The 18,770-nt window shown below is 31.7% G+C and overlaps 1 protein-coding gene across 1 annotated transcript in view; it reads right to left on the reverse strand.

The window, feature by feature from the left end:
- Positions 1–18,770, reverse strand: part of LOC106101443 — a 126,915-nt gene that overhangs the window by 37,269 nt on the left and 70,876 nt on the right. Inside the window, exon 3 of the mRNA XM_013280682.1 lies at positions 18,124–18,319. Coding sequence (XP_013136136.1) covers positions 18,124–18,319 — 196 coding nt within the window. The remainder of the gene's footprint in view (positions 1–18,123; positions 18,320–18,770) is intronic.

Raw genomic sequence — 18,770 nt, forward strand, 5'->3', positions numbered from 1 at the left:
GTTATCAAAGTTAGGGTAAGGTTTGCGTGTTTCAAACTTCGTGGCTTGAAAGTTTTTCAAATGATTTAATTAATTTATAAACGGAAAATATAATAGTAGAGTAAGTAATATTTCAATATGACAACAACGAGGCTTTCACAATCATGCTCCAGTTAGAAATATTATGGCTTTGAAGTTTTCTGAGGAATTAGCCCGATAGTAGAGACGCACATCAAAGAGGAGCGAAGAGGCTACCATTGTACGTGAGAAGAATGGAACACGAAATGCGGTGTCGACGGATCTGTTCACAGATATGGCTTTTTCGCATCTTTGTATGCTTGTATTAGAAATACAACCAGAGTTACAGTAACATCTAGATTATTCTTAATATTTTCTTATTGATTATAAAAGAATTTACTAAAACAAATTATAATCTTTCATGTTACTACAGATAAATTTTAAAACTAAAATATTTCCCACGAAATGTTTATTCACAAGCTAATAATTATAAATTGTATTTTATTAAAAGACAACAATAATATGATGTTGAATAAAAAAACATGAAAATTAAACTTTAACTAACTTTTTTAACTTTCGCAGATGATATTGATCAACAATTAAAAATAATCTGTAAGTTTTGGTAATCTCAAAATAAAAGTTTTAAAAATGTATCACAGAGTAACTTCAAACTGGTTAATACATCTTTTTGTTATAACGGTTGTTGTCCAAAGCGATAATTAAGTTAATTTGTTGTATGGAAGTTGATTTTATTTTAATTGAATTAAACATCAAAATATATACCGAGATTTTATCTCGACGGTAACACGAGATGAATGCTAATGTGGATGCAGTTAACATCGAATGCAATTAATTAAAGTTCTGTTACTGATTGTACCACCCACGACTGACACCACGTTGGATATACCCACATCAAACTGACTGAAGTCAGTATAATTTGGTTTTTTTTTAATAACCTCTTTTGGCTTTAGACTTGTGTGACGTAATGTGTAACTTGTGTGCATACTTAACTCTGTCCATTCACTCATTATCAACGTTCTGTATCATATATCTTTTTATTTCAATAAATAGAATAATACCAAGGTAACTGCTACATTTCCATTGATAAAATATTCGAAAAAAAAAACACTAAATTAAATCTATATTCCTATATAATAGAAGCAATTGATTGGTTGTTAATACACTAGACCTTGAGAAACATTTGTTATTGAAAACTAGCTGTTCGCGGGCGGATTCATCCGCGTGAAATTATAAAAACTTTATTTCATTGTTTACATTTGTCAAATTATCAATAGCGAATGTCAACATTACATGACATGACACACCTTAGCAATCTTTCTTTCTTGATGTTGGCAGCAACTATATTAGTATAGATAATCTTTGTTTTGGACTTACTTATTAAAAATTACATAGGAGACCAAATAAACAAGTGAAAAACAAACAACACCTTAGTATAAACTTATAACAAAATTACGCGTAGAAGCTTTACAGTCTAATTAAAATATTTCATCACGCCTTTGTTTGGTACAATGATCATAAATCATCTGCATATAATAAGGCGCCGTCCGCTCATATTATACATTATGCAATCTGTAATTGAGGCGTCATAGCGCCTATAATATACAGCGTGTCAACAATTTATGCAATTAGTCGCACATATTTATGGTTAGCGCATATTACAATAAAGTTGAAGCTAAATGTTTTGTCTATTCGAATCAAATGTTGAATCGAATATAATTAACAAGCTGTTGTTCGCGACTACGTCCGCGTGGAAATAAAAAAAAAACAATAAAAATATAGCCTATATAACTGATAACGTAGCATTTTAATGATGTAAGATTTTTTTACATTGGCTTAGTAGTTTTCGAGTTATTTCAATATATAAAAATACTAAAATACAATTCTGTTCTCTTCATAATATTAGTATAGACAAAACATTTTAATACTACTTAATATGTTTTGTTCACTATATTTTACCCTGCTGACAAAAGGGCTTTTTAAGTTGCTCTTATGAAAATTCTTTGTGGCTCTAAATTCTGACGAGTAAAACAATATTGGAATCGATATTGTCTCCGAAGTGTAATATCAGACGTGGTTATTGATTTTTAAAATAATTAAACAATGTTTCTCGTTTGTTTCTCAAACTGAAAACGCTAAGAAACCACTAGAATTCATTATTTCTTGCTAGCAAATTAGTTCAGCCAACGAAGATGTTTTAAATCGCTTTAGAATGAGGAGAGACATATTGATTTGGACAAATATCCATAGCAGGTTACTAAAAAACGGTATGTTCTCATTTCTATGGGATTATTTTTAAACTGAATTTAGTTCCAGTAAGCGGATTTCATCGAATTCATCCATGTCAATGGTGAGAAACTCTATGTAGTCACGTAAACATCGCTTTCTTCGTTCAAATTTTTCTATTGCTTATTGGTGGCCATGCAAAATCTAAGAATTATATTGTAGTCTACTTTTTTGTGTGAATCCAATACAAAACATTATTTTGATTTCTATCATAGGCGTAAGAAAAATTTTGAAGCCTTTGAAACTGTTTAGTAAAAAAAATAGATATTTTTTTAAATCAATGATCGAAATTGTGAAATTTATCTTAAAAAATAACCATATAGACGAATTGAGTACCTCCTTCTTTTGGGAAGTCGGTCAAAAAATAATCAATAGTTTTTTTAGAATACATTTTTAGTTACACAGGGTGTTAATATTTTACCAACAATGTCTAAGATCCTTGACCTTAAAGGGCGTTGTGAAAATTGCAAGCATCCTGCAATCAAGTGAATAGATGTGGGCGATAGCAAGGATAATATTAAAACAACTGCTTTTGAACAATTACTTTGTTTAATTGATTGTACGACGGAACATCCAAAGTTACGTACTAACACGTAGTCAAAGAATTAAATTCCCTACCCACAGGATCGAATATAATAAGCTGTTAAAATTATTTATTCGATAAATTCTGAATGGTGCGATATATTAAACAATATAACTGTAGAAGGAAAGATGTCACAAATCACATTTCTGTAATAGGAATAGCCATTACCAATGTAACTGTTTTAAAAGTTAATAAAAGTAGAGAAACAGAGTTATAACATGTTAATATTGAGTACATGCGTAGGTTTCAAGTATAATGTGAAATAGCAACATTAGCTAAAAGAAACATACAATAACAGAGTTTTGGAAAGTAAAAGCTCTCATACTACCTACGCGTTGCTTTGTCGGAAGGTGACTTACAATTTTTTCTCGTTTTTATCATAGAGAAAGCAACGCACGTGGGTAAAATGGGTGTGAGTTAAACACAGGTTTTAAACGTTTCAAAGAACATGATCTCATTTAATTAGAAACGATTGTCAAGATATCGAAGACATTAAACACTTTTTATAGAAGATATTTCTTTATTTTAAGGCGTAGATTGTTTTTATGAACAACGAGCTTTCGCCCGTAACTTCGTCCGCGTTGGATTAAAAAAAAATCAAAAGCGAGTAGCCTATGTGTTCTTCCAGACTATCCTCTACATTTATACCAAATTTCATCGAAATCCGTCCAGTAGTTTAGGCTGCAAACTCTAACAAACATCCATCCATCCATCTAAAGTTTCGCATTTATAATATTAGTATGAAGTATGATTAGTATTATATACATATGTATCTCTATATAAACTAAAAACCTCTCAGTTATATAACAGGGGAAGACCACATGTGTATAAATTAAAAAAAAATCAAGCAATAAATTGATAAACGGTAATATCACATGAGACAAGTCCTAAAGAGGTAAAGGTAAAGGTCATTTGACTTCGCACACCTGGTAAATTGACAATGAAGTCGAATATTATGATACAAGAGTAATAATATTTAAGAGACAATTAATGTAATGTTTGAATGAAAACTCTCTGTTTCTGATATTAAAAAAAAAAACAGAATAGCAGTCTGTACTTAAATTGACCTTTTTGGTTCTGGGAAATGGAAGAATAAAATACTATACGAATATGAAAATCGATTTCATGTGCACATATCAAGCCAGGATAATTTGTTGTGGTGATTTTTTCTGTCGATTGTTGAACTCTATGACTAATCTTGAGATGTAGATTTGAAGTACAAAGCCGTTTCTATCTAAACCATAAATCCGTCAGAATTAAATCACGTGTGAGTCATAATGGTTACACACATAGAAAGTGTCGATGGCCGAGTGACCAGTAAATCTTGATAATTTTCAAGACTATTATAATTATTTGTGGTAAAACTTTTTCAAAATCTTACTAATCTTACTAATGTTATAAATGCGAAAGTTTAGATGGATGGATGAATGTTTGTTAGAGTTTGTAGTCTAAACAGCTGAACGGATTTCGATGAAATTTGGTATAGATGTAGAGTATAGACTGGAAGAACACATATCCTATTCATTTTTGTTTTTTTTAATTCAACGCTGACGGAGTCACGGGCGAATACTAGTAAATAAACGTCTTTAGTGATACATTATTAAAAAATATCGTTAAATAAACAATCTCTTTTAACCACTATCACCAAAACCTGTACTTTCTTGTACTTCAAAAGAGGGTCATTGCCAAAGTTGTGATATTTCGTAGACGGATTGGCAACCGTGATAAATCATTACCGAAAGGTGACCACGCCCATCCTGGTCAAATTATTCATAAATTCCTCCGCGGTATTTACACCTACACAACTACATGTATTATACGTTTAACTATCGATCTGCAATCACAAAATAAATATATCTTAGCAATCTTTTAAAATAACGCTGAGAACATAAATATTTCAACTATAAACAAGCATGTGAAAGACAACAAAGGCTTCCCAGCCTTGAAAGAAAGCAAAGAGAAATGTATTTATTGTGAACATTCGCCTCGGGGTAGAGAAATTGACTTGGAATCGTAGCATAGCTCATTAGATGCTCCTGACCTTTAACCGCTTAATTATGAGATGGGAACCACATTGTTTACAAGGAAGGTGAAATTTCAAACAGGTCGGCTTACATAAGTTGTCAAACATGCACAAACATCTCGTTAAAAAAGTGTGTATCCAAAACTGTATCTATTTTTATCTAAAACAAAAGACAACTTCTAAATGTTAGCGGATTTTTGCATTAATTCTGGTAACAATTATGTCAACGGGTCAACTTCCAGTTAATTGCCGAAGGACTTGTATTATCTTGTAGCAATTAAAACTGTTCCGATTCTCACTGATATGAGAACAAAGGTCATTTAAAATTTTACACTTAAGTATTGAAGGCGTAATATATCTTTTTCCCAGGGATATAATAAATCTCAAAATTAGAATTGTAATACAGCTTACTGTAATAATGGGTCGTTAAATATAATAAAAAACGTTCTCACTTGAACTATTACATTGTTCTAGTGTTTCAATGCGTAGAGCAATGCTGTGTTTTAATGCGACACATAGGATGGTCGACATATGCAATTAATGTTTGTTATAACGCGTATGTCGCTTACCTAGGACAGTATAAAGGCGATGGTGAGTAAAATCTCGACAAAATGGAAATCCAAACACGCTGTACCAGGTTGAACTCTAACCGCTATGTTACTATGACTTATAAAATTACAGATATAAATCATTCAGTGAAATCCGATACGCTCAAAGTTTATAGGCATTGTTGTCAAAACGGGACTGGCAGGAATACGTTATTCGAGGCAATCTGAATGCGATCGAGCGACAATATCGCGGAGGATCGCTACGTGACGGCAACTTCGTGAAATTATATCGTGACTCGGCTCGCGGACAGATCTTTGACCTACGACGGTCGCAAAATTCTAGCTTTACTTTCGTTTCGGTATTGACAAGGTCAATTTTTCTTTGAAAAGTGAACCGTTTCTATCACAATGGACAATAGTTTGTGCGTAAAAAAGATCGATAAATTTAAAACGATACAATTCAATATTTATATCTACGTTAAGATGAAAGTCTTAAATTAGAAATTTCTAGAATTCACGAATTTTATTTATCATTTCAGATATTGGACAATGATAAGTAAATACACATAATAAAATTGATCTACATTTTATATGTGTTAATAGTTCAAAGAAAAACATAATAGCTTATTTGTACTATAAAATGTTTCTAAATAAAACGTAAAGCAAATGATTAATTAATTCATCTCAAAAGCAAAGAAGAAATGATGCCAAAGTAAAAGTACTTGTAAATAAATGTAATTTTAAAGCACGTGATTAATTGGTAAAAGTCTATAGTGCCCTATTTAATGGTAAGGTTTTTAATTTTGTCGCAATTTGATGTATTTAAATGAAGTAATTAAACGAACAATGTGATGCATTTTTTAAATAAAGAATACAATTTTGAATATGGAATACTTATTAGGATTAGAAACTGCACGTTTATGAGAAGTGGAGCAACGTGGAGTCCATTGTTGGAGGCGCGAATTTCATTATTTCTTTGTGGCCAGTATTAAAACTTTTTTTTTTCCAGCTGGCTCTTACTTTCCGTGCAGTATGACAGCGAAAAAATAATTTTGTTTAGTACAAATTAAATTACCAACAAAAAAAAATAATTTATTAAGACTTTTTAGTAAACAAGATTTTCTGCTTGGGTAGTTTACTTAAGACAATACAAGTAGCTGTTATCTATGAGTGGACATCAAACATGTTTTAGAGCAATATAATATTATGATTAAATTTTTGTCCGTGATGTTAGTTCGTGATTATTGTTTTTATTTTGGCTGCTTATTGTTAATAAATTGTGTTATAATTTGAATGCGTTTGCGACATCCACAAATAAACCGTAGACCAACCGGATGCTTCATACCAATCGATCTAAAATTAAAAGGGATAATGTTACAAAGGAAATGGTACAGTCTCGCCTTCTGACAAGATTCTTCCTCGTCATAATACATTTTTATAGATAATCTGTGACTCTAATCTTATTTAAATAAACAGTAACTATATTGTTTACTTCTATCTAGTGTTAACACGACTATTAAAAATAATCAAAACATACAATTGAATAAAACGTTGTATTCTTGACAAAACAAAACAATATCGTTATTTACAAACAATTGAAGGTAAACTATGTGGCGAAACAATATAGGAACAATCACGGGTCATAGCAATTTCTATGGACAATACTTGTTAATTTCTCAGCGTAAAAATAGTAGGAAACGATTGCTACGTGTTCTGCAATCACTCTATTAACATATTACAAATGCGAAAGTTTAGATGGTTGAGTTTTTAGAGTTTGTAGCTTAAACAGCTGAACGGATCTCGATGAAATTTGGTATAGACGTAGAGGATAGTCTTAAAGAATGCATAGGCTACTATTTTTTTTTATTCCACGCGGACGAAGTTGCAGGTGAAACCTAGCTTGGTAATATAAGCATTACAAAATGTGTATAGGTGAAATAGTTATTAATTACGTGTCAGATAAAAGACAAAGCATGGGGGTCAACGATTCAATGGTCTAACGGTGTCGGGATGTCTCCGCGGAACCCGTTTGACTCCGGAAAGCCCGTAAACAAGCGCATGACAAACAAGGTATTTGTTACTGTAAATAAACAACAGTGCTTAGGAGTTGTCTTGTTATGTCAAGTTTAAGCGAAATTGATTATTTTTTACGGAAGTGTTTTGTTATTTCATGTTCTATTAATACATTACTAGTCTTACTTTGTGTTTTACAGTTTATAAAATGCTAGCTGTCGTCCGCGATTCTGTTCGCGCGGAATGAAAAAAAATTATTAGTATTTTTTTACTTTATTGTGTTACTAGCTTCCGTCCGCGTGGTATTAAAAAAACAAATGCTCTATATGCAAAAACAAATGCTCTGCTCTATATCTATGCTAAATTTCATCCAGATCAGTTTAGCCGTTAAGGCTACAAACTCTAACAAACATCCATCCCTCCATTCATCTAAACTTTCGCATTTATAATATTAGTTAGATTAGATTGTAACTGTAGTGCATTTAACTATGGTAGGTAAACATTACCAAGTATCCATTTTTTATCAAATTAATAACATTTTTACTTTCACTTTCGTTGAAATTTCAACAATTGTATTAAGTTATCAACGATTTTATTGGCATATCTACTAGCTAGGTATGCTGTATTTAATCAAATGATAAATGAGCTAATATCGTTATTCCTTTTACCAAATCATTTACCGACTGATGATCAGTAAATTTGTCAAATGACTGACATATTGTCACAACATTACAGGCTTATGATTACATTTATTGACACCATGGACATGCAACACTGGTTCTGTCAAAATCAATAACGACTAGACGAATAGTCTTGTACATTGATAGTATATATGAAAGATCAGAAGTCCGGTTGACTTACATGTTTGGTAGCATTGATATATTACTAACTAGCTTTCGACCGCGACTCCATCCCCGTAAGTTAAAAAAAAAGAAAAGTAAACATATGTGCTTTCCAGACTATCCTGTACATCTACCAAATTTCATTGAGATCCGTTCAGCAGTTTAGGCAAACTCTAACAAACATTCATCCAAACTTTTGCACTTAGAATATTAGTAAATAGTAAGAAATAATAACTTAACGTTACAAGCAGATTGGAAAAAACTCGTAATAATTCGCAATTATGCGAATTCGAGCGTCGAAAACTACTTACGTCAATGGAAATCCAATCCCATATCCATCAGGTTACAGTTTTACATAAACGAATCAATAGATACAAATTATTTGATACGTATACATGTGAAAGTGTTTGTTACTTTGTTCACAATACCTTCGATTAAAAGAAAGTTTCGTCCAGTTAACTAACATTAAGTAACATCTCATATCGACCGTGTAATTTCATTCATATGACCAAATGAGCTGCTTAATTGAACGGCTCGCCTATCCTCTTATCACCTCTCTCAATCTTCTATCATAGCTAATACCACCGAACTAGACAAAGGCATCGGTTAATTTGCTTGTCAGTACGAAATAATCGACGACAATCTAACATTTGCATACGAAAGTATGCTCTATTTACTAGTGTTAGCGTTGATAATATCTCATTGAATTTATCAATCGATAATCGACCTTGATGATAGATGATAGGCTTGATTTTCGATTGCGTGACGCTGTCGGAAGAGTGTGTCAAACGAGATCCAATTTGATGCTTGGAGTTGGCGTATGAATCGCCCGAGGTGTAACTCATTAAGAATACTTTCGCTGTTCTCATGACGTGCATTACTTGTTCTTTTATAGTGAATATATCGCATCTACGTTCGCAGAGCAAGTTCACACGCGTTTCAAACAAGACATAATTTCCGGTATATCGATAATAGGTCGTTTTTCGACATCGATATTATTAAAAAATTGATTAGCGGAGACGTGTAATATTTAAAATATTAATATAATCTTTGCGTTGTAAGATTGGTGGTGCAGTTGTTAACTAGACCATAATCTATATGTCCAGATACGATGCCCGCCATGTACCAATGTGTTATTTCATAACGTCTTGTAATTATATTAGAATGCTAGTTTATATTTTTATCAAAAGGGAATGGAAAAAACAATATTTAGTAGGGAAAAACGAGGAATAAATGTTATAGATAGAGATATATTAAAGATGTACAAACAAGAAACTTTACTTAAACAGTTTTCACAATACATAAATTTTGTAAACCATTAAACTCCGTTTTTGAAAATATTCTCTTTGTGGTCATGTTCACTTCAAAGAAGTCTTTAAAAGTCCAAAGACTTTGAAATATCAAATTTATCTCTACTTTATTTTTTGCTAATGATTACATTTCATAACTTTAAATAGACAAGCGGCATCTACAAAGATCAAAGACTATTGTTGCGCAGGAGTCGATGTTGATGCTATCTTTGGCGTAATAAAATTGACAAGACTTCTACTGTCTTAAAGCTTTGTTTTACCAAAAACTGTATACCATTACTACTCTAATAGTTATTGAATTTTGTACCTTATTCCATTGTGTTAAGATCTTTTGTAATATGGATAGACGATAGAGGTAAATTGGTATTTTAGTTAGCCGAGACTCAGGTGCCGAATTTGATGGATGAGTTTTGAACATAAATGACATCGAATGAATTTCTGTTGTAAGATTATTACTAAATAGTAATGTAAAGGCAATACTAATGATTGGTATTATGAAATACTTACATATCGGATAATTTTAATGATGTAAAATACTTTGATAAGTGCATTTAAAATGGAACGTAGTTGTATCAGAAAACATTGACTGAGAAGAGTTACAGAATTAAAAATAAACAAATGAAGTAATAAGTCATTGTAGTTTTGAAAATATTTTGTGTAGACGCTATCTAGTGTGAATAAGGCAGATGTATATTTTGCTGTTGCTCGCGACTCCGCCCGCGCTAAATAAAAAAAAACAGTAAAAATAGAGCCTATATTACTCAGTGATAACTTAGCTTTTTAATGGTACAAGACGTTTTGAAAGCGGCACAGTAGTTTTCGAGTTATTTCAATACATACAAATCTTTCCTTTTTACATTATAAGTGGAGATTAGTATGAACAATTAAACAAATTCATTACTTAGTTTCCATGGCTTTGAATTTTGTTTACAAGCATGCGAAAAAAACAATAAAATGCTAATAGAAATTGTGTTCAGAATGTGATTATCCATGTAATTTAAAAATCTAATAGGAATGCGGATAATAATTTGTTGCATTTTTCATGAGTCTATTGTATCGCATAACTTAACCTTGACTGTCTCTTAAACATAATTAAAACTTATAAGTGGTAACTGAACTTAATACAACTCATACTCAGAGCTTAGTGGTATTTAAGTAACCATTAACTTCTATATCTCATACTGAGTGTGGAAGTTGTAGATTGTCAAATGTTCGTATTGTTAAACATATAAATACAATTAGGAGTCCATTTCGCTCGTGATGTATTTCCGCAATGCGGACATCAACAGTCACCTCCATATAAAGTGCGGAGAAAGGCGAGCTTTGATTTACTTACAACAGTAAGAGTTGATCAGCGCTAAATATGGCACTCGACTCTACTATACACTATGCTGTGGTGGAAGTAATAATAATAAATAATAAATTCATTTAGTCCATTTTAAATTTAAAGTTATACTCACATTTAAATACTTTATTTAATTATAGTTACACTAGCTTTTGCCCGCGACTCCTTTCGTGTGGAATTGCAAAAAAACGAAAGTGAGTAGCCTATGTGTTCTTCCAGACTATTCTCTACATCTATACTCAATTTCATCGAAATCCGTAATGTCGTTTAGGCTACAAACTCTAACAAACATCCATCCATCTAAACATTTGCATTTATAATATTAACTAGTATGATTTAATATTTACTGTTACTAAAAAACAAGTTATTTTCATATACAATTTAAATTACAAAACCATAGTAATAAACTATGAGAATTATAAACATATTTCATGTGTTTACTTCCTTATCGTTTTTATTTTAAAAACATAACGAGTAACATTTTCATAGATTTATTTAAAGAGCTTAGCCACTGAAATAAAAAACAATAAAAAATAAACGTATGTAAGATAGAAAACATATTAATAACATCAATGTTCTTATGTCTATTTGAGTTGTCTGCGAATATGGACGCATCTTCATTTAGTTTTAATTGCGCTATAGCGTTGTTTTGTTATTAGCAAAGTGGTTCGACTGAATGGACCCACTGCAGCGTTTTGTTTGTTTTATTCCAGTAATTATGTCGGTAATTAAAAAAAATCTAATAAAGGAATCGTTTCAACTTCGCAATTAGAAAGTTGAATTGGAAAGTAAAGCTTTTTTGAATTCATTTTAAAAGTGACTATTAGTTCGCTTTATTAAATCATTTTAAGTGTTAGGAAGTAAAAAGTTATAGGATTTTTTACTGAAATTTGAAATGAAACGTTACAGTATTTTTAATTAACCCAATCGAATGCACGGAATTTGTTTAGGATATATACAGCTTTTGCGGGCATTAACGCCATGTATTATACAAAAGATTAATTCAATAATGTGGAATAAAAGCTTTTAAAAAGCTCCTACAATTTCGCTGAGCATTCACAAGACTTGTAATCGAATTATAATTGAAATAACAAGTAGTTCGTAGTGACTAAGTGTGCGGAGAAATTTCTTCTGACTTTGCGGCACAAGGCCTCTGAAGGTCGTTAAGAGACCGGTCCTAAGGTAAAAGCGCACGGCGATTTCACATTGTATTGTTGTCATTTAAGACTTTTTTTAATTTTTTTGTACCATAACATGACAAGACAATTTTAAACAAGGAAGTATAATAATATTTCAAGTATTTTTTTTTGTTTTGTATGAAATGCGATCATAGTTTTTTTTAGCAAATAAATCACGCTATTTTTTAGAAACTTATTTAAATAGTATGAATACTAGTAATATACAAAAGAGAAAGTTTTAATTTTTAAGTCTCTGTTAAGTAAAACTAATTTACGAATTACATAGAGCATACAATTAAGTTTCCACCTATAATTTCGCATGTCAGCGCAAAATCAGTTGTATTTAAGTTATGTTATTTAACTAAATACTAGAAACAAGTTATTTCATTACTTGGAATATAACCTATTGTATAAATAAATATGTTTGCATTAAAATGTGAAATAACTAACCATTTGCGAGTAAATACAGGTTTTCCAGGAAATGTTTGTTAAACGATTCTCTTATATAGTTCATTACATTCCCTGCGATGTAATTGAGGCCACAGCTTTTATTTTAATGATAATTAGCTTAAAGAATGTTATAAACAGACTACGCACGTATTTACGTTCTATACTGAAATATATGCGGAGTGGGATTCAACAATTACGAACCAATTACAATTGTACAATAATAAAACTTAGTTTCAAATTTGAGTCAACACAAACAACTTTTTAAAAAATATTAGTTTAAAATCTCTCGTATACTTCCTCAGAGAATCCTATGTAATAACATGTTTTTAAATTTCATATCGCTTACAGCAGAATAATCGATAATTCGATTCGATGATTGTTTTCTCATTGACAAAGACATGTTGCGAGAGCGGCACGAGTCGCGGCCGCGTTCTGCATTGTTACAATTTGCGATCAATTATCGATACGTCGTTTATAATCATTGTTTATTGTGCGAGAATCGATTAACTCCGTTTAATATTTACGTGGATGATTTTAAGCAATCCGAAATATGTAATTATATACGATTACACTTTTGATTGCAGATAAAAACATGACTTACATTTTGTAATTTTTAAAAATGTTATCGGGTTCCTACTAAATAACGTAAATATCAATAATTTTGGAGAGGCAAAAATGTTACCACATTGTAATTAACATAGAGAATAATAGAGTATTTAAAGGTTTGAGTGCCAAAACATTTTAGTGTTCTTTAGTGTCTATGTTTATATTTTTATAGTGGAATTTAGATACTAATAAAACACTCACTCTATGTAAAACTTTAATTGAATTTCAGCATTAGAGGTAACCTACTTATATAATAAGCTTGTAACTAACAGTTTTATGGATAATTCAACGAACTACGATCAATATGAACACGACAAAACATAATTGAAAACATTACGTACCGTGAAAAGGCATAAAGGTAATTTGCGTAGACGATGTAGGTGAAATGGGTGCGCCCGTGCGGTAATATTGAAATCCTATAACATTAACAGTTGCCTCCCGCTGAGTAACTATGCATACTGATGCATGTAAAGTGTAGCCAGATAGCCACCGATTTGTTATTAAATTTACACAGATTTCTAAACCATTCACTTACTGCGTCGAATTACGCTTTCGGTCTATTTTGAAATCATCATTAGGTCACTATATGTCCCCATTGAGGGGATCGTAACTTATACTAAGTTAGGGGTGACTAGACCATAGTTAACAACGCTGACCCAGTGCGGGTTGACTTCTCATAATTTCTTTTCATATATATACAGGTTGCATCTCGTTGTTTTCCTTCGTTGATTTCATAGTTTCATTTATATAATTTTAGATATTATTTTAAATTTTTTATGCTATGATTCTTATGTCGTTTTGTAATTTAGCTGAAGGATTACATGACAAAACATGTGTTTGTTCGATTGACTGATGGCTACAGCTTTTAATTTATTGGTGTAAGGTAACGCAATAGAGTGAAACCAGTCACATCATTCACTGTGTTGAGGAAGTAATATTGAGAGATGTTATGTGAATCGTTTAAACTACCATTTCTATTATCATTATTGCTTCACTTACTAAACGTAGTTTATCATATACTAGCTTTTGCTCGAGACTTCACGAAAAAGGATTATACCCAGCCGTCATCCGCTCACGTGTCACGTCATTCTCATCTGTCCCCACGTGGAGACAGACGAGAATAAATAGTTTCATCCGTCCCACCTTTTGCGACGAGGGGACGGTTGAAAATTATTTTACTTCACAACAGATCCATCTATCACCTTATTGGTGATAGTGAGACTAAAAGGTGAGACGGATGATAATTTTTATTCTCAGGTGGGGACAGAGCGGGGTGACGGTTGGGAATAATCCACGAAAAATATAAAATATATGTTACTCTCAGATAGATTATCTTTATAACCGTAAAAGAAATTTAAAAATCGGCTCAGTAGTTTTTGAGTTATTTCAATACATACAAAAATAAAAATCTTTCCTTTTTATAATATTAGTATAGATGTCGAGCATACGGTTATTGTATAGTTTGTAGTTTAAATATAATATTGCACTAATGAGTTTAAAACTATCAAAATGAGTTAACTTTATTCTAAATAATGATTTAATGGCATCATAAGCTTTCTAAACATATCTTGTTATATTCACTTGCATACAATGAAGAGATAAAAGCTCACAATCAGGTTTTCTTTGCCTACCGAGTTATACTAATAGGTTATAAAATGGATGCTTTATGAAAACTTGTAGGTAAAGTTAACCTAAGGTATTGAATTTAAATTCTGTATACATTGTCATGTCATTTATCGACTAGTTAAGGCAAGTCCAATTTTGAACAAGAACACAAAAGTTCACGTATGAAAGAAAGTAACAATAATTTTCTCTTGTAATTGTTTTGTTAGTAAATATGGTGGATTGGCCTAGTGCTGAAAACCAGTCTTTTTATAAAAGACTAGCTGTTGATGGCGGCTTCTTTCGCGAGAACTTAAATAATAATAAATAAATAGCCTATATTACTCACTGTTAACGTAGCTTTTTAATGATGAAAGATTTTTTTAAATCGGCCCAGTAGTTTTTGTGTTATTTCAATACACATAGAAATCCTAAAATACAAATCTGTCCTCTTTATAATATTGGGATATGGTATAGTAAACATGAACATTTTATATCGTTCGAATTATGTTCGCAATATTCCATTTGTATCAATAGCGTAATTGTAAGGTATTATGAAACAATCGCAGTTTCATGACATTCCAAACATGGTGTCCACTTAAAGTTGCCACATTCTTACTGGATTTGAAACATTCGTACACTCCGCTTGTTAACGTGTTGTGTCAAGTACGCTCTTTAATGTAACGATTACTGACATTTTTGGATAAAAGTTTTAATGTCAATTTTGAATACCAAATGATGTTGCAATTACCTTTTAAAAAAATATTTTTAGGTTAGGATCGTTGAATTTCTAATAAATTTTAACAGCATAACTAGCTTTGGCCAGCGTCTCGCGTGGAATTAAAAAAAATAAAAGTGATTAGCCTATGTGTTCTTCGAGATCATCCTCTACGTCTATACCAAATTTCATCAAAATCCTTTCAGTCGTTTAGGCTACAAACTCTAACAAATATCTATCCACCTAAACTTTCGCATTTATAATATTAGTATGGAAGTATGAAGTATTATGATCGTAAGTATGTATGTATCGAAAATGTAGTTTTTGAGTTTGAAACCTAGAATTAAGAAACTGAATCTCAATAAAATGTTAGTTATTAAACAATTGAATAGCGAAATTTTCAGATAATCATTGAATCAATATCGTATGTAATGTTATCGAAATAATTGTAATAAACAGTTTCGGCACTTATTAACAAACATATAAACTTTGCCAAATTGCTATGATTGAAGGTTATTAAATAATCACAAATATGGTTAATAATTGACATTGCGCAGTTGTACTTATTCGATACTGTTAAAATTATTTACCTTAATTTGTTTGATAAGCTTTTATGGTAATGTGTATGCAAGAATTTTAAAAACTGTGTAATGTTATATAAATTGTAAAATAAACAATAATGACAAAGTTTTTATTGATCATTAAATATATGAACCAATCGTTTATATACATTACTCCAAAATGATCCAAATCGCTTGGTTTTTAACATAAATTGTATTAAAAGGTAATAAAGGGACGGTTTTATGCATTATGTGTAAATTTTTACCGTAATATATTTTCTGTTTATCGTAATTGCTCTGGCAATTTTATTCTTCTTAATTCTTGCCTAACCTTTTCCCTTTCAAAAATGTTCTTCAGTACGTAAAATTAATGTATAGAAATAAATGTTAGTGAGCTAAGATATTTTTCTGCAATAAACTTGGCAATATTTCGAAGTTTTCTTTATAACATTTTTCAATTGGAACGGTACTTGTTAACTTGTTTACAAAATGTTTTTACGCTCTATTGAAAGTTTTGTAACGGGATTGTCGAGTAAAATTTATTGCGATATCTTTTCAAACTATAGCACTATGATTTATAGTTAATTAAACAATTTTTCATCTTTATAGTCCTCTAAGAATGTTAAAAATCTTATTATACAGGAATTTATGCGCCCTAAAATCATAACGCAATTATAAATCAAACTTGTAATTTCCAAACCATAACAATTTATCAAAATTAGACTTAATGTGTATGTAAATTAGCTGCATATTGTATTAACAGCTTGTCTGTAACTACATTCAATGCGTCCTTGCAAGGTCGTTCGTAGGCGCACCGGTACAAAGCTAACCGCCCGCGTGGGCATCGCATATTACTTGTAGCTTTATTGTGTGCAAATTGTGGGAAACGTTGATGGCATTTTTTAACCCGTAGGCGAAGTTAATAGGAAATGAGTTTTCCGTGATTAGCTACGAGAACGGAAATTGTGAAGTTTAAGCTTTATGAATATAGCTTTTTGTGGAATAATTAATGTGAAGTTAATTTGTATTTTTAAATAAGTACGTTTTAACACGCTTGACTTTCTTATCATTAGATAAACAAATCGCAAATCAGTATTATAAACAGCGACATCTATCGTAGAGGATAAAATTACTTACGAAAATTATCTTAAAAATGAAAGTTGTATATTCTACTTTTCTCAGTACTAAAGTTAGAAGTGCTTATTTGTACTTTATAAATAAACACAAATATTCCGCTTTGCAAACAATGAAATTCCAACTAGATTAGCTAAAGCATTATAACTCAGTGCAATCTTAGGATTGTGCGTTCCGTCGCCCTATTCTAAATAACTCCCAAGGTGCCCGTTACCGCGTCACAATTATATAAAACCTCAACGTTTTACTGAGCACTAACAATAAATCACATTGCACCGCACCAGATGCAATCTAGTTTCAAGTTTATTACAGCGTTTGTGGAATTAATTCAACTACGGGAGCTAACTCCAGCATTATGTGTGGGTTGGAATCAGTCTCATTCCATAACACGGACAGATAAATTGGGTTATTTATAGTTTTAAGCAATCAGAAATGAGATACAAGACGTTTTAAATGTTCCATTCACATTAAACAAGTTCTATACAATTAACTTAAATATTACACCATGACTACGAGAAATAGATAAAATATTATAAAAGATAACAAAATTAGGTTCAGCTGAATTTCAGATTAAAAGTTCCTTCAAACGTAAAAAGAAGATCGTCAATTGGAATTTTTATCTGCACCTTCTGTATCATCATCCACTTGCCCTCATCCCTTACGGAGGGTCGGCACAATATGTGCTGCTCTTCCATACATCTCTATCAGCCGTCATATCTGAATCCTCTCCTTTCTTAAGCATATCCTCTTTCACACAATCCATCCATACTTTCTTCGGTCTTCCTCTTCCTTTGTAGCCATCCACATTCAATCTTAATACTTTCTGGTTTATGTCGCCATCATTTCGTCGCAATACACCTGAACCTGTACCTTCTGTATAATGTGAATTTTCAAATGAATGTGTACTCACCGAGTCCACAAATGAGATAGGTAGGAGGCGGTTTGAGCACAGAACGTGAGTACGCCCCGCGGACGGTCTCTAGTGCCCGCGGCGCGCCGGCCACCAGCAGCACGCCAGGCGCCACATAGCCCGCGTACCTTAGCTCCGCGGTCGCAGCAGCCAATGCGCCTGCCCACCAACATTTAGCGTTCGCTGCCAGGAAACTCTGTAAATAAAGAAATATACATTACATACTATTCCAATAGGTACAAGCGTCAGAACGGAGCAAAGAGGGCAGCTGCTTCTTTTCTAGGGAGTCGAATATTGTAAATCTGTGCTAATATTATAAAGAGGAAGGATTTGTATTTTGGATGTATTTGATAACATAACCTACTAAAGAAATACTTTTTTAGTTTTAAGCTAATTAAATAAAAAGCAATTTAAAATACTAAGGTGACTACAATCTCTAGAAACCCACATAGACAACTCAAAAACATAAAAAAATGTACTAGCTTCATCGATCTGCCTTTATCTATACTGATATTATAAAGAGGAAAGATTTGTATTTTTGAATTTTAATATGTATTGAAATAACTCGAAAACTACTGGGCCGATTTGAAAAGTTTTTTCATCATTAAAAAGCTGCAATATCACTGAGTAGCATAGGCTATATTTTG

Source organism: Papilio polytes, unplaced genomic scaffold (assembly GCF_000836215.1).
Source record: "Papilio polytes unplaced genomic scaffold, Ppol_1.0 DF824303.1, whole genome shotgun sequence".
NCBI lineage: Eukaryota > Metazoa > Arthropoda > Insecta > Lepidoptera > Papilionidae > Papilio > Papilio polytes.